General features: G+C 40.0%; 1 protein-coding gene across 1 annotated transcript in view; it reads right to left on the bottom strand.

Annotated features, from left to right (window-relative positions):
* Positions 1-20,579, bottom strand: part of KCNU1 (potassium calcium-activated channel subfamily U member 1) — a 52,737-nt gene extending 32,158 nt beyond the window's left edge. The window contains exons 1-18 of the mRNA XM_072845978.1: positions 20,415-20,579; positions 18,492-18,608; positions 17,547-17,608; positions 15,487-15,577; positions 14,606-14,717; positions 13,902-13,977; positions 13,372-13,447; positions 12,857-13,027; positions 12,317-12,408; positions 11,566-11,676; positions 9,954-10,059; positions 8,805-8,887; positions 7,864-7,933; positions 7,279-7,434; positions 5,216-5,328; positions 5,042-5,110; positions 3,031-3,120; positions 2,799-2,899 (exon numbers count right to left, since the gene is read on the bottom strand). Of these exons, the coding sequence (XP_072702079.1) occupies positions 2,799-2,899; positions 3,031-3,120; positions 5,042-5,110; positions 5,216-5,328; positions 7,279-7,434; positions 7,864-7,933; positions 8,805-8,887; positions 9,954-10,059; positions 11,566-11,676; positions 12,317-12,408; positions 12,857-13,027; positions 13,372-13,447; positions 13,902-13,977; positions 14,606-14,717; positions 15,487-15,577; positions 17,547-17,608; positions 18,492-18,608; positions 20,415-20,579 (1,861 nt within the window). The remainder of the gene's footprint in view (positions 1-2,798; positions 2,900-3,030; positions 3,121-5,041; positions 5,111-5,215; positions 5,329-7,278; positions 7,435-7,863; positions 7,934-8,804; positions 8,888-9,953; positions 10,060-11,565; positions 11,677-12,316; positions 12,409-12,856; positions 13,028-13,371; positions 13,448-13,901; positions 13,978-14,605; positions 14,718-15,486; positions 15,578-17,546; positions 17,609-18,491; positions 18,609-20,414) is intronic.
* Positions 20,580-25,063: the final 4,484 nt, after the last annotated feature.

Here is a 25,063-nt window from a genome sequence, read left to right as displayed (position 1 = left end):
AGCACCCCCTGAGATTTTTTAAGAGCACCAGAGCCTACCTATACCTCCTGCTTTTCACAGTGATGTAGCTAGTTCAGGATGCATGATGTTACTCCTCACGCTCCCCTGGTCTATATCTTGGTTGCTAATCTGCATTCCTCCCCTCATCAGCATTTGACAGGAGGCACAGCAAAGCTCTCCATGTCACATGTGTCTAAACATGTCCAATGCATACAGATGGGAAAAGAAAGGTTGGACTGGAGGAACACTCAGACACACCTATCTTTATCTCAAACTGACAGATGAACCCTCTCACACACCCTTAACTTTCTCGTGATGTTGTAACTATTGTGAAACCATACCAACCCAGATGAAACAGCTAGCAATTCCAAACATACCCCTGGCAAAAAAAGGGACATCTCTCTGAATAGGTGATTTGTCAAACTTAAGCTGTAATTGTGCTACACAGGTGTGCAAAAAGCAGGTGCATTTAGCCTTGCTAACAGGATACTTCTTTCTACAGGCCAGTGTTCAATGAGGTGGGAGTTGGATGGGTAGCGAGAGAACTCTCTGAGGATGCTACATGCCACTTGACTCCTCTAGGTCAAGCTTAATGGAAGTATCATAAGTCAAGTCAGAGAAAGAAAATTCAGAACAGCGTATCTTACACAGGCACAAATAAGTATCTGAGAGAGCTCTCTTATAGTCTTCTAAACCAAGATACTTGGCCAACTCCACAGAGATGGGCTCAGTCCCAGCCTTTATCACAGACTGCCTGGGTTACTGTGAACAAGCTGTGCAGGGCCTGACTGCCTAGGGCAGCTCTGAGGTGCTGCAGAGATGCAGAACAGGGAGAAAAGCTCTCATTTACTTCTATTGCCTGACCAGGTCCCCAAAGGGTGGCAGGCTGTCATCGTCTCAAGAAGCCCCTTTGTCTCTTAATACATATCTGATGATTAAAAAAATAATCCAGTAACAGCTTTTGATTAAGTCTGGATGATAAAGGAAAAAATAGCCTTTGTTTTCTCTTCTGACTGCACTCTGGTACGCCATTTGCACTCCTGTTAAGATGACAATAGTAGCTCCTTTGACTAAAGCACACAATCTGTGAGGTTCCTGTATTAAGTTTTTAGATTCATGACAATGAACTTGCTTTTTGCCAGGTAAATCTCCCTATTGCAGGTACTGGAGGCACACTCATCTACACTAGTTGGGGTCTCTTCCATCTAACCTTCCCCCTACTTCCCTCACAATGAGTTTGGAGGAATCCAGAACACCATGTACCACTTAAACGACATTATATGGAGAGTGGAGGAATGAACCAAAGTGCTTATAATTAAGCTCTGTTTTGCTCTGATACATCCAGAATCCTAGGGGAAACCAATGGCAGTGTCTTATGCCTGGCAAAGCTCCTGATCCACCTCAGGCAACCACTCTATCTTATAACTGGTGCAGAACTGCAGGTTTGCAAACAACTGCTTTTTATTAATACACATTTATACTGAAATGTCATCTTGTCCTTTTAAAATCTAAGATTGCCTAGGAAACAAGAAGAAAACCAACCAGGTGGAGAGCTCCTACAGTGTCAACGTCTTTCTATTCATTTGCCATTGACTTTTATTAAGATGTCTTTGCAGTTTATGGAAGTCTTTGTTCTGGAAGGTAGCTGGCTTTCAGGGACCTTAGTTACATCTATGCTGATAAGTGTGTTGGACTGAAAATGGGCTCCAGCTTCTCTTTCTACATGACATTACTACATGGTGTCCTCCAGGTGTCAGCATGTTTGTGCTTGTTCACTCAGTCTGGCTGAGCACAGTGTGAATGAGTTTTGCCTTTAGCTCAACCATCTGCAGTTCAGAGGCATGTTTTGTAATGGGGCTTGGCTGCCATCTGCTGCTTAGAGGATTTGCAAGTGTTTGAAATACAAGTAGGCATGCATGTGTACATCCACATTTAATGGAAAGCTCCTTGTCTTCTCTTTAAAGCAAAGCACCATCTCCATGGAGGGGAGACACTAGCAGAGAAGTTTACAGAAGCCTAGGAGAGGTGTGCATTTTGGCCTTAAACACTTAATGAAAATGCAGCAAGCTTCAATTTGGTGTAGCTACACATAGATCTGAGAGGTTGTTCTCTACTTCCATAGGCAACTAACACCTAACAAAACCCCACATCTTCAAAACGGAGTTTGAGGTGAAGAAATAAGTTGCTCTGCTTAGGGTTAGATGTTGCCATGATTAATCTGTTCTTTCCATCCAGCTAAGATTTGCAGTCCTCAGAGCAAACACCTTAAGTGTTGCTATACAACTTGTACAACTTCAAAAACATTTATCTGATTTCATGTTTAAAGTTTTATATTCTCAAGATGACAAAGATCTAGACACTTCCTCAGGGAATCCTGACCAAGAATCTAGTACACAAACTGGACACAAAATTCTGTTTTTATCCAGCTGTAGCTTTTGCTTCAATTATACACATGCTATAGTAATAAGATACATTTGCTTCAGTCTCTGCAGTTAAAGAACAGTATTCTGTGATAAACCTGTTAACGAGTGAAAGTCTTGAACAAGGTATATTCTTTCCTACTCTTTTTAGCCAAGAAGCTTTGACTCCTAAAGGAAAGCATAAATTCGAAGCATTTAAAGTATAATCATAATCTATAAGACTTACTAGTATAATCAGAAAACTCCCTATTTTATCAGGTAAGTAAAGGGCTGTGTATTCCAACCTATCCTTCTAGAGAAACAGTTAAAAATACAATTAACAAATATTCATTCAGCCATCTTTTTTTGTAAAATGAGAAAGAGATTTTAAAAAATTACCTGAGAAAGGTTTTGAGCAGAGTCTGCTTTTACACTGACATTTTTTAATCTGCTCTGGATCCTGTATATCACTGTGACAGGCTTTACAATAGAACTGTGCCCTAGAAAACAGAAGCGAATTAGGCAGAACTGAATTATGTTTAACTGATGAGAGAATAAATGCACTCGTCCGCTCCTGAAAGTTTGTCTATTCTAGACCTTTTTTCAACAAAACAGTAATAGGGAATCTTACTTTTTGACTTCTGCCAGGGAATGAGCAATAAAAAAGCCCATTGTATTCCGATGAATCTTTATCTGCGCAGATGGATTGATCAGGATAGCACTGTATTGAGAAACAATGAAAAGACTAATCACAGTTTGTCATCTGGTGACATTTTTCACCTCTGTTGTGAGAATTCAGACTATATGATCAGAACAGTTTCCTCTCACCTCACAATCTTACATTAATCCTCTTTGTTATAGCTTCTCTGACTTGGGAGACACATGAGACATGAAAAAGTTAACATGCTTTTTCAGTGGCATAAAGGGAATTTACTGTTCACAGAAACCTGGGGGAGCTGTGGAAGAACATGGACTTGTGCAAATCAGCTTTTGTTAGGATTTCTGCAGTTTATTCAACTCTGAGGCTCCTGAGGATTTGGCAGCTTTTTTGTAATTAATTTGCTAAATTGTAAACTTCATGGGAAACATTATTTTTGCACATGTTTAAAGTAATAAAATCAATCATAGTTTACTGCAGCCTGGATGGGCCATTTCTCCATGGGGTCACTGAAAACCCTGAATACTTACACTTAAAATACAAGTTCTGTGCAACTGAAGATACTAAGGATGTGCAGGGTTTGAGGTATCTGCTCTAATGCTGAACATACCAGGTAAAACAAGGGGAGGAAACCTTATTTTCTAAGGTTTCCCCTTCTACATCCAGGGTGAGTATCCCTGCCGGGCTGCTTTAAGCACATCTATGTTGAATCCCCTGCAACATCATTATATTTACACCAGTTTCCCCTACAAAGACCACTCAAGGTACCAGCTCAGTTCAAATTCCTATTGCTTCAACCCAGTTTTAATGAATATTGGTAGTGTGAATGGCATAGGGAAAGATGACAAGGTTGTTAACATGTTCCTTCCACACAAGAGAAGGCCTGTACTCAGCTCCTCCAGATTCATGGCTCAGAGGACAAACAAAATATGAATGACTAATTATTACTACAGATATTGTAGCAACATCTAGAGGTACCTCTTCTAAAAGCGGGATCTCTTCTGTGCCAACTGTTGTGTAAAAAAAGCAAAAATATAGCCTCTATCTCTCAAAGAGCATGCAGCTTCCTCTTCCCTCTTTCTTTCTCTTTTCATAATTCTGTTTTCAGCCAGACAATGTATGAACTCAAGGAAGAATAGATTGAGTTGTGGCCTGTTTTCCATTAGTGCTAAGCAACTACATATACTGACTTCTTTCAGTGTAGAGTTCATTCAACACTTCTGGAAGAGAGCCCCAATGTATTTCTCACAGCAGTGTTTCCCTACAACCCTCTGTTTTCAGAGTTTCTATTCTACAGTTTCGTCAAAACAGCCATTTCCTTTATAAAAGTGGAAAGAGAAATAATTGCACTCAATAGTCTGCATTTTCTGGGTGATTTCTCAAGCTTTTAAAAGATCTATAGCACTTATTTATTCCCCTTTCTGAACTAGTTCCAGCTTCCCCATTAGGACGTCTTGTATCTCATCATTAGAACAGACAGAGTGTTATCTGGCCCAGGACCAGATCAGCTTCAGAGAGCAAAAGCTCTGCTGCCAGCATTGACAAATTATCCCTTTATGACAATGCTTTGCAGCATTTAGAAGCCTCTGTAAACTCATGTGGCTAAAACAAAAAATAAAATGAGGAGACATTTCCTTTACCAATGAAAATAAATATATACTTGAGTCACCCCAAATCAAAGTGAGACCTATGCTGTTTTGCATGTGGAATAGAAGGTAAGAATGGTGTTTCTTCTCCCATCTCTCGCCTGATTATCTGTGAGAAAAGAGGAGGCAGAAGAGACTGTTGTATATAGTAAAATTCACCCCAGCACTTAAGTAACCAGGAACAACATCTTGATCCTGTCTCCTAAATACGGTGCATTAGGAAGATAAGAGGTGTATAAAACCTGCACAGACCCTGGGGCATGTTTCTTCTGAGTTCTTATGAAATTGTTAGTTTGGAATTAGTTGACTTCTTACTAGAAGAGAAGTCTCTCAATTACCTCTCCCCTTGACTGCCAAATTTGAGTTCAATTCCCAAGAGGATAAGGTTCAGTTTTACAAAGCACAACCTGGGGAAAGACAGCAAGTCACAGTTAGTCATAATATCTCTGTACTGTGAAAAGACACATCTAGAAAGAAATAACAGAAAAAACAACATCATCTGTACCACATACCGACAAACCTCTACAAAAGTCATGCCTGCAAAATCATTGGAGAGCTGAAAAGTCACTACTTTGTAGTCTTTGTCTTCCAGAAGCATTTTTTCCTTCAAATATTTTCTCTTTGTCTAAAAGAATCAACCATAAAGATAATGTATTTATTGAAAGGCAAGGCAAGTAGAATATGTCATCTAACACTGGGCCAATACTCTAACACCACACAATATCAGATGAAAGGCCCTTAGTTACTGGAAGTAGAATGACATCAGCTTTATGTTGTCAGAGACAATATCAGAGTTAATAAACAACAGACCGGGCAAAGTCTCAACCCTTGTAGACACTTCCAATTCATATTATCATCAAAGAACAGGTGTTATTACTGCATACAAATAAAGTCACAGGGAAATTTCATGACTGCAAAGTACTGGGAGCCCATTATTTGAGGAAAGTTACACCTTACTTGGCAATAAGATTAACCTGCCTCCTTAGTTATTCAGATGAGGACTGGTCTCATGTTAAGTTTTACCAATCATAAATACAGTTATTAGAGGTGTAATTTATTGCTGAACTGTGATAATCTACTCCATTATAAGCACTATTTTTTTTTCTTTGGTAGTTGTGCAACTAGGGAAGGGTTGTTCATACCTAGGTAGCGAAAGCAGCAAAACATTCTATTGCTTACAGCTCCTTCAGGTTTTAGACTGCCACTCATTGTGTCACAGTATCTGCTATTCTCTTGGCATATGAATGCCTTCCACATAAAACTTAATATGCTACTAAAAATGTGTAAAAAAAGCGTTGCTTTCCAAATAAAAATTATTTAATGGATTTTGACATACAAGGCTTTTTTCAATTTAACAAGTTTGCTGAGTTTTCATAGTATGCTTAAAAAAAAACCTTAAAATACCAGTTTTGCTAGCTTTGCCATGTCTGTGAAATATTTGGACTTGAATGAAACAGCACACGTCAATGAAAAAACACTAACAAGCACATACAACTTCTGCATTGATAAACTCTGTATTTATTTCGCCTGATATCTATTTAGTTTGTCTAAATTAATTTTGTGAACAAAAAGTCCCTGAAGAGAGAAATAGCAGTCAAGTTCTTTCCTGCAGGAAATTAATGTGAAGTATCACATATAGCCACTAGGTGATAGCAAAAGCATGTCCACTGCAGGACTAGCAAACCTGAGACTCGTTAAGGCAACTTCACACCCAATAGTTCTGTCTTAATGTTTCTATTAAGTCTTCTGGTGCTGATTTGGAAATACCTGAGCAACTTGTGTACCATGATGTTAATATGTAGTTTATCAGTTTCGCATTGTAGCAGGTACTGATGAGGAAAGACAGATAAAAGGAGGATAAATTTGATCACCTTCCTCGCAGAGAGATGACAGGAGTTCTAATTGTCACTGTTCTTGTGTAAATTACCCCTTAAGATCCAACCAAAGAAATAAATAAGCCTAAAAGGATACTGAAGAAAAGCATGCTCTTAACTGGAAAGGGTGCATTGGACTGATTTTCAGCCCATTTTTGGGGGTGTCAAGCAGGAGTGGTTCTGCTGTACTGCTTTAAGCACAGATTCAAATAATGAGTGCCAGACAGAATGGAATCAAGCACAGATGAAGAGAAGCTAAACAGGGTCCATACTGTGCAGTAACCAAAATTGATTTACTGTGTTCTCTCAGAGGCGGTGGAGCACTAGCATCACATTATTGCTTTTGAACCTATAGCAATAGACAAGGTGTTTCCACATATCAGCTAAACGCAGCAGCATGGCTTGCTATGGGCCATCTTTTGCTTTAGCACCTCCTTGCACACTACTGTAAAATGCATCCTTAGGTTCTTTTGCTTCAGCATGCTGTAAGAGCACTCTTTTCACCTCTTGCACTGAATTCAAGTATTAAATTAGAAATAGTCTGTTAGGCTTTCTTGCCTTCTGCGTCAAGCTTAATCCCAGCACGATCAAGATAAGCTTCAAAAGACCTGGCTGCAGTTTCTACTCAGAAGTCAGGCACATCTTTCAGAGAAGATCCCACTGGGCTGTATTCACATTATTTAGACAAGTGAAGGATGTACCTCAGTATCCTCTTTCACAATGAACAAATTGGTTAGGAGAGTAGACAAACCAGGAACAAGGCAGCTTTGTGCTATGAAGCCTAGCTTCAGTTCAGCGAAACAGATGATGCTGTCTCCTGTCCTCCAGTCCCAGTTGGGGATGTTCGGCAGGTATACCTGTTGCAGAGTAGGAAAGTGATTACACATCAGCATAGAGATAGGCAAGGCCACAATGTTCCTGTAAAATGATGATTCTTGTCTTTCTTGCCTTCATAATTTTTTTTTTTTTTTTTAAATCTGTGCTGGAATATGCTAACAGATAGCTAAGTGGACTTCTGAGGTTCTTTGGGTGGGTTTGGTTTTTTAGGGGTTTTTTTTTTTGAAACATTAAATGTGCATTTGCTGACAACTTTGACAAAAACAACAAACAAAAAGTTATTCTTTATTTTTAGTAATGTTAAAACGTATTCTAGGATAGCTTGTAACTGGATGAGTAAGAGACACAGGATAAAGGTCCTGTTTTTATAAAAGGCAGAGATTTTTTGATTCCATAAAGGCCAGAATTTCAACGTGACAACCCACATGACAGACAGGCAATTGTGATACCTTGTTACGAGACTGAATTATCTGTAAAATTACTCTTGTGTTCGGACAGCGATTCTTGATAGACAGCACTCTGTACAAAAGATATAATTTCTGATTAATATGCTCGGTTCTGGCTAGGGTCTCTCATTTTTCAAGTCAGACTAGTTTATGCTGGCAGATAGCAATTGGAGAGTAGTGACAAAGAACAGCATATGACCCAGTGCCCATATCAGGGACCTCTACACTTTAAGCATATCCAAGTCCACTATCTGGAGAGGAAGGCAATCACCATCAAAAGATCTTAAGAAAAAGGCATGTGGCTTGAACACAGGGGGAAGATCATACCTGTATCCCACTAAAAGTCTAGAGCTAAGAGAAGCAACAATAATGAATAGTATTTGCTTCACCAATTCCACCTGTAAATTTCATTCATAAACTAATATCTCCACTTCAGTAGATGCGCTACAAATAGAAAATAAAGATAACCGAATTTGGAACTTGGACTTCTGGACTGTTTGGGCTTATGCTAATTATGCCATCAGATTCACACAATCCAGCGGTACTAAGGGAGACCCCAATTCAAGTCTGCCCAGTACGAAGATGTGTAGAATTATCAGACCTGACAACAGAGCTGCACCAGACATTAGTGTGCAACTCTCCAGTGTAAAGGAGCCAGACTCCTCAACTGCTAATATTCAGGATATTGAAGAAGGTAATTACACCATATTTAGTAACATTATATTCTGTATGGGGTTGCAAGGCAGCACAGCTGCTACCTGTCTCAATCCTTCAACACATCTGATAAAATCATAGCAGAAAGCAGTCAGTTGGCTTTAAGAGTTCTCCAGGCAGAAAAAAAAAAACGTGACAGGACAAATATGTTCCCCTGCCAGCAGCACTATCTGTGTCACTGTTAATATCAATCAGATAGAGAATGAAAGCACTGGAGTATCTCATCCTACCTCATGATGTTGGAAGTATCTTCAGTATAAGGCTGTGGAGAATGAACATCTGCTAGAATGAGACAAGCGTTCGCAGATTCCATCTGTATGCCAGGACAGAAAAGTTAAATCAGGATTTAACCCCATATGAAGTACAACAATCTCCAAGAGCAATCTGATTTAGTGGCACATATCTTTGGTTAAAAACTTGGGTAAGATCATCACGATCCTATTACTTGGAGTTGTACACATGCCCGAACATTTCAACAGTGATGCAGCTCCAGTCAAATATACAGTATGTAATGCATATTTCTATTTTTAAAGTGCTGGAACACGTGAAATTTTTAAGTTTCTAGCGCTAAGACTTTCCTAGAAGCTACAAAATAGGCAGCTTTGCTATATTCTTCCCCAGCAAAGTCCACCTGAAGCACTTCAAGGGTCAATGTCTGGGCAGGTCAGAAGACCTCTGTCTCAGTCATCTAATCAGTACTAGGGCTGTGTAATGAAGTTAACAACAACAACAACGAAAAGTTTCATTTATGGTGCAGGTTTCATAATCTGCTGGGAACTAGGTGGAGATCTACCACTGTATTTCAAATAGGATACTAACAAATAGAAACCACACTATAGTGAAAGCCAGTGGTGGGGTTTTTTTATTTGTTGGTAGTGTTGGTTTAGGGTTTTTTTTTTTCTTTAACCAGGTCCATTCCTTCTGCTTCTACTGGAATATTTTAATGAGTCTTCAGTATTTCAAAACATGAGGTCTCTTCTTTTCTGGACATCTATGAATGAGACTCAAATATGATGTGCACTCTAAAGATGAGCTAAATAAGGGCTATTCCAATTATTTAAATATAATTTCCAGAAATGCTGCATTCCATAATATTCCTCTTTCAAAACCAGATGATCAGTTTGGCTTTCCCCTTTATTTTTGCTGTTTCAGTGATTGAAAAATTTATAGCCTGAAAAGTCTGTTATGCCTGACTTTTGCATTCTCAGTTCCCATGAGTGATATGTTGGTATGCAAAAGGTACCACTAAAAGAAGCAGAGCTGCTTGAAGTGTAAGTCTCAACATGAATTGAGTAAATGCAGCTCAAGCATCCTTTCATAAGGGACAAGATTTTCACAAGGTTGGCTTATATACAAGAAAGGGCAAATGAAGTTCTTACTCCAACTCTCTTCAGATCTTCAGATTTTAGTGCAGAGCCGTAAAAGAAAGTCGCGTAGGCTGAATAGCATTTGAACACAGCTTCCAGCTCCAGACTAGGAAGAGACCTATTCAATACAAACAACAACGGGGCGGGGGGGGGGGGAATCCATCAATCTCTCATAATTACATTCTCTGCAAGTCTCCATTTCTCAGAGAAGCTATTTGCCATAACTACTTGCTGTTTAAAAAAGCTACAGGGATTTTGGCAGCTCAGTTAAAGTACATAGTTTAGATTTTAATGAAAACAAGCTTTTATAAAACTTAACAGTCATGGAAATGTTTCCTGGATTTTTCCTGTCTTCTGCTATTGTCATTAATTTTTCATGAGTATCATTCCACAGCCATCCATGCAACTCTAATTTTACAGCTCACTGTTACCCCACAAGAGTCAGGAAATGACACTTCCTAGGGCTTGATTCTGCATTCTCTTTTCGAATGAAACTGCTGAACTTCAACTTTCTCTCCAACTCAAGTGATATTTTCCTATTCAATTTATGCAAACTGTATCTCATCCAGGAACTTCTGTAACATTCTCTTCTACATGAGCTGTACAATACAATATCAAGATATTCCTACATTGATCCCAGTAATGAAGCATGCCCTGTAGAAAGGTATCCAATCTTGATTTAAAGACAGGAATTGGAAAGTCCACCCATTCTCTGAGCAGTTTGTTTCAGTGATTATTAATCACTTCTCACTTTCAAAAATGCATGCCTTGCTTCTTACTTGAGTTTGAACTCGACTTTGAACTCTAGTTATTAGCTTTTGTTATGCCTATCTTTTCCAGATTAAAGAATATTTTTATACTGGTTGTGAAGCTACTTAGACACTTTGATTGAGACAAACTCCCCATCCTCTTCCTGTTACGCTAAACAGACTGAACTCTACATCTCTTCCTTTAAAGCACTTTTTCCTGTCTTTGAACCATTCCTGTACCTCATTTCCATACATCCTCAATTCAACAGCTCTCTCAAAATGTCATGGTATTTCAAAAGGGATGCCTATAATATTCTGCTCACCTCTTGCCCCACCTCTACTGCATTCCAAGGTAAAATCCTGTTTGTGCTCCTAGCAATCACCTCCCTCTGAAGCTTCTGCTTTCACAAACACGCGTAATAGCTTCAGCTAGGCAGAAGAAGGGGATCTGACAGGACAGTTGAAATGCCTGATATTTTTGGCACAGAAAAGTGGCTTCACTTTCCTCCCTTTGCCATATGCTAGCATGACCAAGTGGAAGTTATAAATTTTCTCCCCAGGATGAAAAAAAATGTATAAGAGATTGAGACAGCTGACAATTATTTGATAGCCAGACTTGGCAAGATTTAAAGTTGGTATATCTGGCAAAGCTGCTTACTACACGATTTACAGGGAAACAATTTTTATAAAATTGATCACAACAGAAAACATTTTATCATGAACATTCCGGCATGAAAGCTTCATTGCTACAATTTGGTTTCTAACTCCCATTAATTAGTTATACAGCATTGCTTTCCTTTACTTTCAGATCTCCTACATTTCCCCTAAGTGTTCAGGGAATCAAAGTGAAATCTCAAAGAAATAAGGATACTTACTCTCCCAGAAAAAGGATTTCTGTGCAAACCTTTTTCTTGTCCTGAAGCAAAAAGTCTCGTAGGAATGTAGTGACACTCTCCAGAGTTATATTACCACAGACAACAATATAGCTACAGGAAGAGATCAAGCAAGATTTGTCACTTTGAAAAAAGTAGAATGGCTGTTGCAAAGCTGACGCTGTATGAAACTACACACCTGCTTGTAGTATATTAATCCCAGTAATACAGAAGACAGTTTGTGTTTTTGGTTTGATGGAAATTTCGTCCATCATAACTATGTACTTCAGGAGTTATTTTGGAAAGGAAGAGGAACTGTAAGTGCTAGAAGTGAATGGTAGACATTCCAAAACCAGAGAGTCATAGAAGGAACTTTATAAGACCTGGTTACAGCTGTACCTGCCCAGTCCTGTCAGTGGCCAAAAAACCCCCCGAGACTCCCAACAAAATCAAACCACACCTACACTGAAAAAACCACACCGCCATCAATGAAATAGGTCTCTTCAGTCCCTAAGTTCAGCTATCATGTCAGCTAGCTTCTCTTCCTTTGAAAATAAAGCCCATGCTGAATAGTGCTGTTGACAAGGTTTATTCAGACAGTCTTAAGGTAAGGATCAACCAAGAGTAAGTTTCAGGATTTCATTTAAGTTACTGCAGGAAGTTTTATTTAGCTTCTTATTTCTTCTGAGCTGGTTCCCAGACTAGTCACTGACCTGATTTTTATTTTCCAAAGACAAATAGCAACCATACTTACTTTTTCCCACTCACCACTTCATAGGAGGATTTGTAATTTTTATGGCTTTCAACAATTTCCACAACTTCAGGGATAAAGTTTGCAAATAGTACCTAAGACATCAAGGAAAAAAAAAAAATCATCTTTCTTAGAGTCAATTCTGTCTCTCCTAACCACGATAAATTAATTTGTGAGAGTTTAAATTATGTGGAACAACGATGAGAAATTTATTTCAAATTCCTAAAATCACTGGCAGGGATGTACAAATGTATGATGTAGCGATAATGGATTTATGCCATTGATACCTTGGATTAATTTTGTCCAGTATTTTGGCTCTTGCCAGTATTTGCAGCCGCAGAAAGAAATACTAGAAGCCCTGCTAGCTCTTAGATGAGAAAATTACTCTAGAGCCATGCCAGTAAATACTTAATGTCAAAACTCTCTTTGCTCATAGATGTCTAATCCCTACTGCAACCCTGCTAAGATCAAATTTTTGGTGACACTGCTGTTCACTGTCTGTCCCCAGCTGCCACTTTCAGAATAGAAATATAGGTTTCTTACCAAACCACCAATAATGAAGAAAATAACAAAGGTTCGACCCAACGTTGTTTGAACCACAACATCACCATAACCAACAGTGGACATAGTCATCATTACTAGGTACATGCTTTTGAAATAGCTGAGGGACTGGGAATTTGCAGGCTGAACCCAAGGATCTCCATTGTTTTCTACCTGGCCGGGGGTGGGAAAAGAGAAAAGAGAGAAGTTTAAATTGGTTTTGGTTTCAGTCCACCTCCAATTCACAATTATTTCATTAAAAAATTAGCACTATTTTAGTTATTGCAGAAGTGATTCATTACTGGGGGGGTACAGGGGGATATTGCATCAATGGTACCACATCTGATAACATATGCAAGTAAACTACACTGGCTTGAGTCATGCTTTGTCCTGGTGCAACAAATTTGTTCTCTCCTAAGAGAATGCTGCATTTCTTAGGAAAAAAACATATACCCAAAGCTCACATGACAATACTGATTTAAGGTGACAAGGAAGGATGTGTAGCTGATTATACATACCAGGTGAATAAATCCTGCAGCTGTGAGCCAGGTGCTGATAAATACAGCAAAGAGCTTGGAGAGCTTGATTGAATAACTGGAAATAGAAAGGGAAAAATCCCAGGACATTTAAAATGTAACATAGTCTTTGCCAGAGTTAAAATTTCCTACATGACCCACTCCACAAAACTTTTTTCTAGTGAGTGTAAGATTACATATGAAGGATTTAGGATAAGAAAATCTTCCTACATCTATCCCTTTCTATCATAGGCAACATGTCAAATAATCCCATTTTTGACAATTATCAATCTCTAAAACCTTTAAGACTTCTTGCATTTATGATTTCCACTCATTTCCCCACCACCAGAGTCTCACTGAGCTGATGGTTATAAAATTTTTTTGCAATTTCCAGTGCAACATGATTGATAGTCATTTTTTTCCATATGCAATATGCAACACTAGTGTTTTCCTTTATTACCTGAGTCAGCCAAAATACACACATCAGGGAGAATGTTAGGCTTCCAAGTGTACTTGGCAAGGCTTTAACTTACTTGTTCTTTGTGATCCTGAGGAACTGTAGTATTCGTGGAAGTTCTAACAACCTAAGTGCTCTCAAAAAACGCAAACCTGCAGAAAAAAGTGAGAAAGTCAGAGGAGAAGAAAAAAATCTGTCTAGAAGTGGAATGTTTCCACATATTCAGATATGTTTAAATATGCATGCTTTGTTTTCCACATATTTATAGTGGATCCTACCTCAAACCTGGCAAGAGAGGATAACATTGCTCAATATTCACAGCCTTTATGTCACTGGATTTCCACCTATGTCCTCAAAGGAGGCCTTGAATTATGAGAAAAATTAAGAATTGCAGTTCCTTTGAGCTGTAACCTGAAGGCTTAAGTGACATAGAGGTCCACTAGACTATAGAACCCAGAGCATGCAAGGAAACCATTCACAAAAATATGGGTAGTATCTTTGCTTCCCTGGTGGGTAACTCCTCATCCAGTTGGTCAGGTACAGCGATTACTGAGATACTAAAAGCCAGGCAGACAGATAAACAGAATGGAGACAGGCTTGGGTAAATTACAAGCCCCTCAAAATTAAAGGAGTTTTTGCCAACAAGGCATAATTTTGCTCCCAAAGAACAATTTCACACTGATGGTCAAAGCCTCCCCAAATCAAAATAAACTTGAAGGGAGTCTTGCTGTAAGATGCAGAACAACACGGATGGAAAGCAGGATCTCCAAGTTTACTTACCAAGCCAATTCCTCTTTAAATAATAGGAAACAAAAACTGGAGGGATCGTGAAGAAATCCACAAGAGAATTCAGCTCAAGCCAGAACCTCAGCTTGTCATCTGCTGCCACAAACTAAAGATGAATAACATCAAAAAGCATCAGTGCTGTGTGATCATGGGTCTCAGAGCAAGAACGTAGCTCTCTGAGGAGACCCATTTTTGCAGTCTGCTTCCTTCTCTATTGTTTTGGCTTCTGTGGACACCCCCTTAACATTCCTGTTTTGTTTCAGAAAGGCTTGCAGTGGAGCCCCAAGAACACAAAATGGGTTGGACCCAAAGGTATAATGATGCTCTCGCTCCCTCTTTCTCATGTGCCTCTCATCTTTTTTCTAGGGTGTCTTTCTCTGTTGTACTGCAGTATCAGTAACAATGAATTATAAAACCAAAGGGCAGGCAAGACCTCATCCTCATTACATCAATCTATAACAGGGAATATCCTGCTTTCTAATGACTTATACAAAAATTCTAATGGCAAAAGCTACAATCAAAATGTATTTCACACCAGTGCAACTAATGTCATTTTAACAACAGATGGCACACAGCTATACAGTTTGTTCAAGAGAAGCTGAAGAGACGTGACTAATTCATTCAGTGGTTTAAAGACATGGAGAAAGACAGATAAGGCTAACGTGTGAGCTGGGAAATGTTGCAGAAATGCTGGAAATAACCAGATTCCAAAGGGAGAAAATAAGTAACTACAAGAAAAGGTGAAAAACCAGAGTGGCTCTGAGCTAAGCTAAGACGATCAAACATTATACTACAGAGCACCTGCTATCCACACAGGTAAACTGCTCCCAAATATAGTTCATTTTTAACTCAACTTTCCCATAAAGTGCCCTTACCCGCAATCCAAAGTAAAGGAGGAAGAAAGTATTGAAGCCTGTATCTACATAAAGGATGTTGTCTGGAAAGGAGATCTTGAATTCCTCTGCTCTACTGACATCATAGCCAGTGGAGGGAAGGGCAAAAAAAGAAAACAAAAAACAAACAATAGAGTAGCTATAAAGTGACAATTGGTTTGTTTTTTTACTGTGAAATAATCACTAAACCAAAATTTAAATGTATTCACAACTTTGTGTAACTTAAATCTCTACTTCCTCAGTGAGTTAGGCAGAATAAATGACTGTTAATAGCAGGTTTTCATTAGCAATATGACATTATTTATCTATCACGCAAATATACTGGAAAGATTGGGTTTCATACATTTAGAGAGTGCTTATGCAAATCCTTCTGTTGACTTCTTCAGGAAAACGGTTTCACCCTTCTCCTGTGGACCAGTATACTCTTCTGTATCCAGCTTAGCCAGCAGAAGAGAGAGCTCCTGTAGCTATTTCTCACTGAACCCCTTCTGAACATGGCCTTCTAACTGCCAAGGGAGTAGTTGAAGCACTGAGTAGTTTCCATCAAAGTCTGCCAGGTTAGCTTACAACACCAATTTAAATTTTCTAGGCCAACCTCACTGACCTTGCATGAAATAGGCTTACAGAGTGTTCAAACAAAGTTTAACAGTGCAGACTGATGCAAGTGGTAAAATCTGGTAGTAGAAAGCTGTGGGAATAAGTTTTTCCCACTGGCACCACCTGGTCCAACAACAGATGTTTGACAGTGCCTGAAGAGATTACAGGCCACGTTCTCACACTCGCTTGCTGACATATTGCCTATACCAGGCTGACAGCAAGCTAGGTACGTCAATTATGAGCCATCTGAGGCACCTCTTCCTCCACCCATGCAGGGGATATTTTGAAAGCAGAAACAAAAGTAAACTAGCCCCATAGGTCAGCCCAGGTGAACATCTACTCTCACCTACAGGTCTAATGCTATTCATGGAAAAAACTCTGTGTAAATAGGATTAACTGCCTGTTTATTCCTTAAAGAAACAACTCTTTCCCTTCTGAAGCTATTCCTAGATGTTTGTCAGATTTATAATGTCTTGGGATTAAACACAATATTGGATTGCTCTTGATGTATAATTCTGCTTCTCAGGTTTACCCCTGCTGATTGAATTTAGTTCAGAGTGCTCCACAGCTTTTATATTTTATTTATTTCATTTTATGATTCCATTTTATTTTTCCAGTGTTGTGCACCAGTCCAAGCAAAGACCTGAGAATGATGCTCTGGCATATTAAATCAATCAAAGGGGTTTGCATATTAATATATCTTTTTAGCCCTGAGCACATTCTACAAAATATACGTATTCAGGTGAAGACTGGTAAAGGCTACAGTGTGCTTTCCTCCTATTCAGTCTCGTTATTTTATTCCCATCAAATTGTTTACTGAAGGCTGGATTTTATAGAAGAGCTCCATTCCCATTTAGATACCAAAAATAAATGGCCAGACTTTCAAAAGAGCTTTGGGTAGCGGGTGGTGAGCTTTATTAGAAATCTAGCATTCTCTAAACATTGCAGTAGCAACAGCCGGGCTTTGAATGCTTTTGAAAACGTCTGTACCAAAATGGGTGCCGGACCCTTTTCAAAAGCTGTAGGATTTGGACATCTGTCCCTCAGTTCTTTGGAAAATCCAGCGTTGAAGGTATACACACAAAAAACCTACATACAGTGAAACCTCGACAGCTGTAACAAAGATACAAAACAATTTTTCCTTTCTGCCTGCATTGTATAGTTCCATGCACTACTCAGGCTGCTGCTATCATGCAGTTATGCCCAAGTTATGCTTTTCTGGCATCCGTAATCCCTGTAAAGTATTGGCATCTTAAAGGAAGGGGGGAATATGTACCTGACAACCCATGGAGCTCAAAGGAGCCTGCCACATATCAGTGCCCATAGGCTCCTCTGGCTCATATCTGTGGCCACAAAACAGCTCTTAGAAAACACATCAGCTTGGCAGTTTGTTTCTACAGTTTGTTTAAACAAGCTTTTTGGATAAACGTCAGTAATCTACTTACTCAGCAAGATTGACAAAATAAATGATGAGAGCGCCAATATTCAGAAGAAACACCAGTATCACCTGAAAACACAGGCAATCAAAGAGGATGTTATGATGCTTACTCTGGTAGTAACACAGCTTCCATCTAAAACAAGCACACATCTAAACACCACTTTTTCTGTTTTTCTGTGACTTACAGGAGAGGCAGAAGGAGCAGAATTGAGTTACCTACACTCTGCAGCAATCCCAAGATAGAGATTTTAGTTAGGCATATGCACAATGAACCAAAATCTCAACCAGTGTAAGTCAACACTTGTGTTAATTTGCTACTGTTGAGGGCTGGGTGCAGCTGACCACATAATTCCAGTTCCCTGGTTGTCATTGTGAAAGGCCAGGGAACCAAACCCACGTGACTAGTTGCTCATCCACTTGCAGCCACCAAAATCTAATATACAAAAGGATGCTCAGATTAAAAAAAGGCGATTTAGTTCCATTGAGATATGACATTGGCATATCCTTTTTTGGTGGATAAAGAAAGCACTCCCAATCCTTTGGAAACGCATTTAAAATAACAAAAATTATTACCAGCAATACTGTTACACCAATCATTTCCCATCGAAAGAGTAAGCCACCAAGCAAGCCATCAGGGCTGAATCACTCAGAAGTGATTCAATTACCCAGAAGATAGAGATTGTGTAGCCAGACCCAGCAGTCTGCCTACGGCCAGATCTAGGGAGACATCAGATGGTGAGTTTCAGTAATTTTATATAACTTTTTCTGCTTAGGAACTTTCCAAATCATCTTCCCAGGCCAAACACATTTGTATTAGGCAAAAGTGTGACCTAGAGCATGTGAACTGCAAAGCTTGACATATACTTGTGTTTTCACTTGATATCCTCATAAGAACAGATATGACTCACCACCTGCATTAGAAGGGAAAACCTGTGCTAACCAATCTACTTACCAGTACACATCCCATAGATGTTTGGGCTGATAGCATCATTTCTACCTGTGTAGAGAAGACTCTTATCCAGTAAATGGAACTTGGTTTTCTTTTGTGAGGCCACCAGACATCTTTGTCCTAACAGAGAAGCAAACAGATTGTTAACCTTGGCTTTGCCAGACACTGTTTCCCAAGATGGCTAAAGCCAACACATCCAGCCACCACCAAATCTGAAAAGGGACTGAAAGTAATAGGGGGGTGGAATATATTTTCCTTCAGCTAAGCTACTAAAAGCTTCAGAAGGCCTTATCCTTCCTGGAATTCGCCAAGGGCACGCTGTGCAGACACATACTGTGATATACAGATGCAGTCTCATTTCTTCTCTACTGGCTGCACCAATGAACATTGATTCTCATTGCCTTAAGTGATCGCCTCAAACTGAGTCTGAAAGAAAGAGTGTGCCTGTTGCTAATAACACCTCCCTACTAGTCTCCCCACCCGTTCCCATCTTATGCCAGGTGTGAATTCATTTTCTTAGTTTTGACCATGTAAAACATTTCCCTAGCATATACCCTGGAATATCTCAGTTCCAATGTTCTGTTTTAACGTGGCCTGTTACCTCTTTTAATGTATGCCAGTAACAGCCCCAGGTAAGACTTGGATTTACTGTATAGCTTCAGCTAATTCTGATTAGCTTTTGCTATGAGGTAGATTCTGTCCTTCTTACAGATACAGCTGTTAATAACTGTAACAAAGAACTAACACAGATTATTCGATGACAGAAAACCTGTAAACACCTACCAGAAAAAAAAAAAGGGACCAATGCCACTTGTAATACTTGAGATACTGTGCTGGTCTCTCTGCTTTTACACTCAGTTTGCCAGGCACCAGAATCTGTAAAGACTTAACACTTAACTAAACCCCACCTCTGCTCAGCAGCCAAAAGAACAGCAGAGAATCAGATTAATTTAACATTTTAGCAAACAGAGGTGCCTACAGTTTGACAGCAGCACAGGTGTTTCCTTCATTTTCTGCCCACACAATCCAGGTGAGCTGATGAGAATGTCAAGCCCTCCCTTGGAAGTGATGAAGTGAAACGGCCTGTGACAGTTGTTGGAGGCAACGTGAAGCGACACAAGGAAAGAGCTCTTCAGTGCTGGAAATCACATTGTAACCAGGTACATAAGTGACCTGGATATGTCATATGAACTACCCTGGTGATATCCTTGGGAGCTACTAACACCTTCTGAAAAATTCCACAGTGCACACAGGGAGGACCAGTGTCAAAAGATCATACATCTTTTGGTGGTGGATTTGTTTTCAGCACACTTAATCCCATCCTTGTCCAGTCTGTTCAGACCATGTGAAAAAGGCTATTCTAAAATACTGAAAAACAACTTAAGACAATTTTTCCAATAGTTGCAGTATACAGAGTGGGGAGTTACAGTCTTGAGAGACAGCTTGATCATGTACGTGTATTCCTCATTTCTGTTATGAACTCTGCCTTGGTCTTTAAATAGCTACGTGTAGGAGATACCATGTGTTTGCACATATTAGCTTGTGTGTTTAAGAATCAGAGGTTGTATGCAGATGTGGATTGAAAAGGCAAGCATTATAGTGCTCATGTGCACCTGTGTTTATCTACCTGCATATGTAGGTGCTGAGGTTTCTGTATGTATGTTTGTGCAGCTAGCAATATCTACATTGGTGAAAAATACCTTGTCCCCTCCTCTTAAAAAGGGAAAGACAGTAACATCAAAAAGCACTAACCTGTTAAAGTAATCAACTCGAAGATAAAAGTAAACCAAACCTTCCCTGAACATGCTATGTTCAGTGCACTATAACAGAAGATACTTTCTAAGCTAGCATTCCCTCCATACCAAGTGCAAGTCTTGCATTCTCACATCAACATGCAAAATATGAGCCATTTCAAAAAGATTTTGCCCTTACCTTTTTCATCCAGATCTTCTCTATGCTGAATCCATAAGCATACCTAGCCAACCTGAAAACCAGTATGGTAAACAGGCCTCCCAAGAAAACAAACAAAGATGGTATAATAAAAGCCAACTGAACATACAGCGCACAGGTGAGGTTACATTTCCCTGCCATATTAGGAATCATTTTGTTCTGCCTTCTTCCTTCTCAGCTTCCTTAATTGCTTGGTCCTGACCTTCTAGAATGCTTATTGCTCTTGTGACATTGCAGTGACCTCAGTACCAGTGCTGTGCATCATGTCAGCACTGGTCAGACTGACAGACTGGGATACTGAGAGGGACTCTCTCTCTGCAATGGAAGGATTTGAATGGGGGCTCTAATTTAGAAATGTATCTTTTTAGTGACAGTACCAAGGTACTTTCTCTCTGGAATAGCTCAGTTTATAAAGCTGGCTCTCACCGTATACAGAGTCACTGTATAAACATAAGCTGCTTAATAAAGACCTGTGAAGTCTCACACACAGCACTCAAGACTCATCCATTCAGACCCCATTTCATGCTTCCTTTCAAGAGCTGGAACACGTACATGCTGCAGTACTCCCTTGGGCATCTCCACTCAACTTTTGGATTGAGTCCTTCTACTGCTCAAAACCAAAGACAAGCAAGATGCCCTGGCACTGAAAGAGTAGATGCGATAAGAGCTGCAATAGCAATAGAACAGAATAACCAAAATAAGACTGGTCAGATGAGTCAGACCAAAGATGCACTTAGCCTGGTATTTTGTCTCTGTAATTGCCCAGTTGTCAGTGAAGTACAGCACGACCTTTCCACTGCTGTCTTCATTTCACTGGACTACCCTCTTTCTTTTTCTACTTTAATAAGCTTTTTAATCAGAAGAATTTTAACAAGCTAAGTCAGAGTTTCTAATGATATGAAAATAACCAAGCTGGGATACGTGTGCTCTCATGCCCACAGGTGGCAGCATTTCCTTGGAGTTAGGCTACCTTTGCATACCCGTATGTAAAACCAATGTGCCTCCCAGCGTCACTGCAGCCTTGGACGAAGAGAAAAACAAAGCAGAACAGCACAGCAAGCCATCTCCCAGAAAATGCTCAGTAAAAGCAACAGTTCGTCTTGTACCATGCAGGCCTAGCTGTGCCATCCACAGCTGGTGGGGTAGCAATGCGATCAGATGCCACCAGTTCACGCAGTATCTTTCCCCTTTTCTATAGAAAGAGAATGTCATCAAAAGCTTTAGGTCTAGTCAAGAGTTTTGAAGTCTTTTATGAGCACTGCAGATGTATAATGCAATCAGACTCTTCTTCATGCAATCACGACAGCTGAGTATGGAAGTAGTGATTTTGCCTGAACTGGGAAAAACACGTGCCCAAGAAAAAAAAAAAAAAAAAAACACAACAAACCCAAAACCCAGAAAAAGAATAGGGAAATAACAGCCCAGCAAATAGTTGGCGGGAGGCAAAGAATATGCTATCGTAGCCTTTAAATACAGCAATATTTAATGTCTGCCCTCCCCGTTCCTCCCTTGCTGAGCAGAGGGGACTATGAGTGATTGGAACCAGTAGGGTGTTTTGAATGGTGAGGGTGGTCCCAGGGACAGCCTGTCAGCTGACAAGAGTCATTACTTGTGTTTTCATGGAGACTACTATGTCCACATTGCAGTCAGCTCACCTGAGGCTCCAGAATGCCTGAGCCAAGGACAGAAAGAATTTTAAGTAAGTTCCCAAAGGGAGAAGGGGTGGGAGGGTGGGGTGGAGCAAAGAAGATTCACTCTCCCTGTGAACTAAGGACAGCAGTAATATCTCCCCCACCCAGTAATGAAATGTTTACCTGCAGGACTGTAGCCCGGGGACAGGAATTCACCCAGATGACAAAGTGATGTGATGCCAGTCAGTGCAACTTTTGCTCCACATCTAGTGCTTCCTTAGCACATTTCTTCCACCTGGTCCCTGCTCTGTCTCATATCTTCCCGTAGTGCAAGCTCCTCTCTGAATTCCTCCCCTCCACTGCTGTAGGGAGGTTTTGACTGAAGATGGCAGCCTTTGCCCATTCGTTGTGGCTGAGCCAGGACCGGAATCGAATCAGCTCACTGTTAACTCCAGTTGATTTCTCAGCCCAGCTGTCCCCAGAGCAGAAACAGGTCATTCACAAATCACAGCCACCCAGCAGGAGTACAGAGCTGCAAAAAGAAAGTGATTTATTAGCATGCAGTAGCACACTGCCCTGTCTTTGCAGTGACAGATACATAAAGCAGGAAAGGGAGCACGCAACGGAGAGCAGACTTTTGTTTTATTTTCTTTAATTTGACTAAATTGTAGTTTAGGCTACGCTGATGAACATATTGTGAATTAAATACAGAGTGGAAATCCATGAAGAGGCATCACGTACTGCTCATTTCTGGTGCAAAACCAGCATTACTGATATTCAGAGTGCTTTATGAACGTGAGGACATCCACACCTGTCTCCTGACAGGAAATAGCTCAGTGCTATCAATATTTACAGGCAGGAAAACTGAATGAGAAAAATTAAGGCCCCAGAGGAATTCAGCAGGATACCAGGAGCCTGATTTCATAATTTTCTGGCATAGAAGCCTGTGTTTTAAGCTGCTTCCCTTCTGCAGCCATACTGCTGCAACATGGCAGCAAGATGCTCAGCTGCTGTCTCCAAGAGGAACGTTCAGTGCCCACTGTGACACATCATTTAACTTAGTCTCTAATCAGTAGAATAAAATAATGCTTTTCAGAGAGCATTACAGATGTCCTAAATTAGGCTCATGTTCTGGATTTTCCTAATTTGTTACTCTGATGGTGAATTCTTCCAATGACTATTATCTTACCCTGAAAACTCACATACTTTTTTCCCAACTCTTGTGCTAGCTCCAGCTTCCAATGAAAGCTGAATCCTGACCTTCCAACCAAATTTCACTGTATATTTTTCTGCTGGCTAGCACAGCCATCTATTATAAGAAGTCATCTTCCCTGTATTTGTGCTTGCACATTGCGATGGAGTCTCCTCTTTGATAGCCTAATGGATCAAGCTCCTTATATCTTCCACTAGAAAGATGTTTCCCAGACTCTGAATCATTTATACGGCTCTTTTATGAACCCTTCCAATTTTTCAGCATCCTCTTTGATCTGCAGACACCAGACCCCGAATCGCTATCCCAGTGAAGATCTGGCTAATGGGGGTGGATGGAGTGGTAAGCTTATTATATTAGATCTGTGAAAAAAAAGATTTTTTTAAAGTGCAGCAGTTTGACTGAGAGGAAAGAAGGATAACAGAGGCATTGAACTGGGGAGACATTTCCTGAAAGGATTAAACTTCTGTCTGGGTAATGAGAACATCCACGGTCACATTAGACTGGATTAAAGAGAAAGATAAGTTCTGCTGCTTCAGAGCATAAACCAATAGCTGGTGGGGACTACAAGTAAATGTCTCCTTTGGGTGGATTCTTCTGTAATTGTTCACTGTGGAGAGAGCTTACATCTCCCACTGAAGCAGCTGGCTACCAGCAGACCCAGAACACTGGGATAAATGGGTCTAGAGGAAATCGCCCATCTTTCTATTATGTGGAGACACACACACATACACACAGATGGAAGAGACAGAGTGTTTGCACTTAAAGATTAAAACCTGATGTCATCTCTCTCTACTTCCAAGCCTATCTAGGTAAGAAGGCTAAGAAATTAAACTGAGAAACATGTATTACAGCCTGCATTCTCCCAGCCTCCTTCCCACTGCAATCTCCATTTGGGTTGGAAGTGAATATATGTGCATGAATGCAACAGTCCTCTTACCCCTGCTTGGTAAATAGTTCCCACTTTTACTGTGCCCTGAACCTTCCAGGTGCAAAATAAAACAGATTGGTCTGGAATTTGGAAGCAAATGAGCCAGGCTGCTTGCTCCAGGCTTCCAATTTAATAAACATGCATCTATATCTAATGGACAGTCTGTCACTTCCCTTTAATAGAAATCACCTGCTCCTCTAATAATCATTAAACAAATTGACAGCACAATAGCCAAGGCCTCTCATCTTAATGCCACCTGCAGCAAGAGTAAAATAATCCACCAATATCTTTTCAGAAAGGCCATTATTCTGCCTAATATGAATGCACATACACACACCCTGCATGACAGAATCAAACATGTCCATGAAGAGAATAAATTGCATAAGAATTCTCTTTATTTATATAATGCATGTATTTTATTAGTAAGATCATTTCTCATTTTCTCATGATGAGGATAATCATCTCTCATGCCTCCTGCAGTGCTTTCCTCTGCTAGAGCCAGACCCTGAGCAGCTTTATGGGCACCATCAGGCTGGATGGCCAGACATGCTTGCATCTACATCTGAAATGCAGCTGCTTTCCTAACTCAGAGCTTTCAGGCCAGGGTATGCTAACACCACTGAGACCTAGAAAGTTTTTAAAATCCCCTTTTGGAAGGGATTAGAATTGCTCTCCTATACATCCTTGTCTAGTTGGGGCAGGATCCGCAAGGGTATTGGGACTTCTGACAGTGAAAGGCGCATCTCATGCCATTAATTTTTATGTTAGTACATGCAAGGTCACTTGAGCCTTATCAAACTTCAAATAATAGGACCCCACCTTTATTTGCTGAAATCACATTCCATATCCACAG

This window comes from Ciconia boyciana, chromosome 25, assembly GCF_034638445.1.
Source record: "Ciconia boyciana chromosome 25, ASM3463844v1, whole genome shotgun sequence".
Classification (NCBI taxonomy): Eukaryota; Metazoa; Chordata; class Aves; order Ciconiiformes; family Ciconiidae; genus Ciconia; species Ciconia boyciana.
This window is presented reverse-complemented; position numbering and strand designations above follow the sequence as displayed.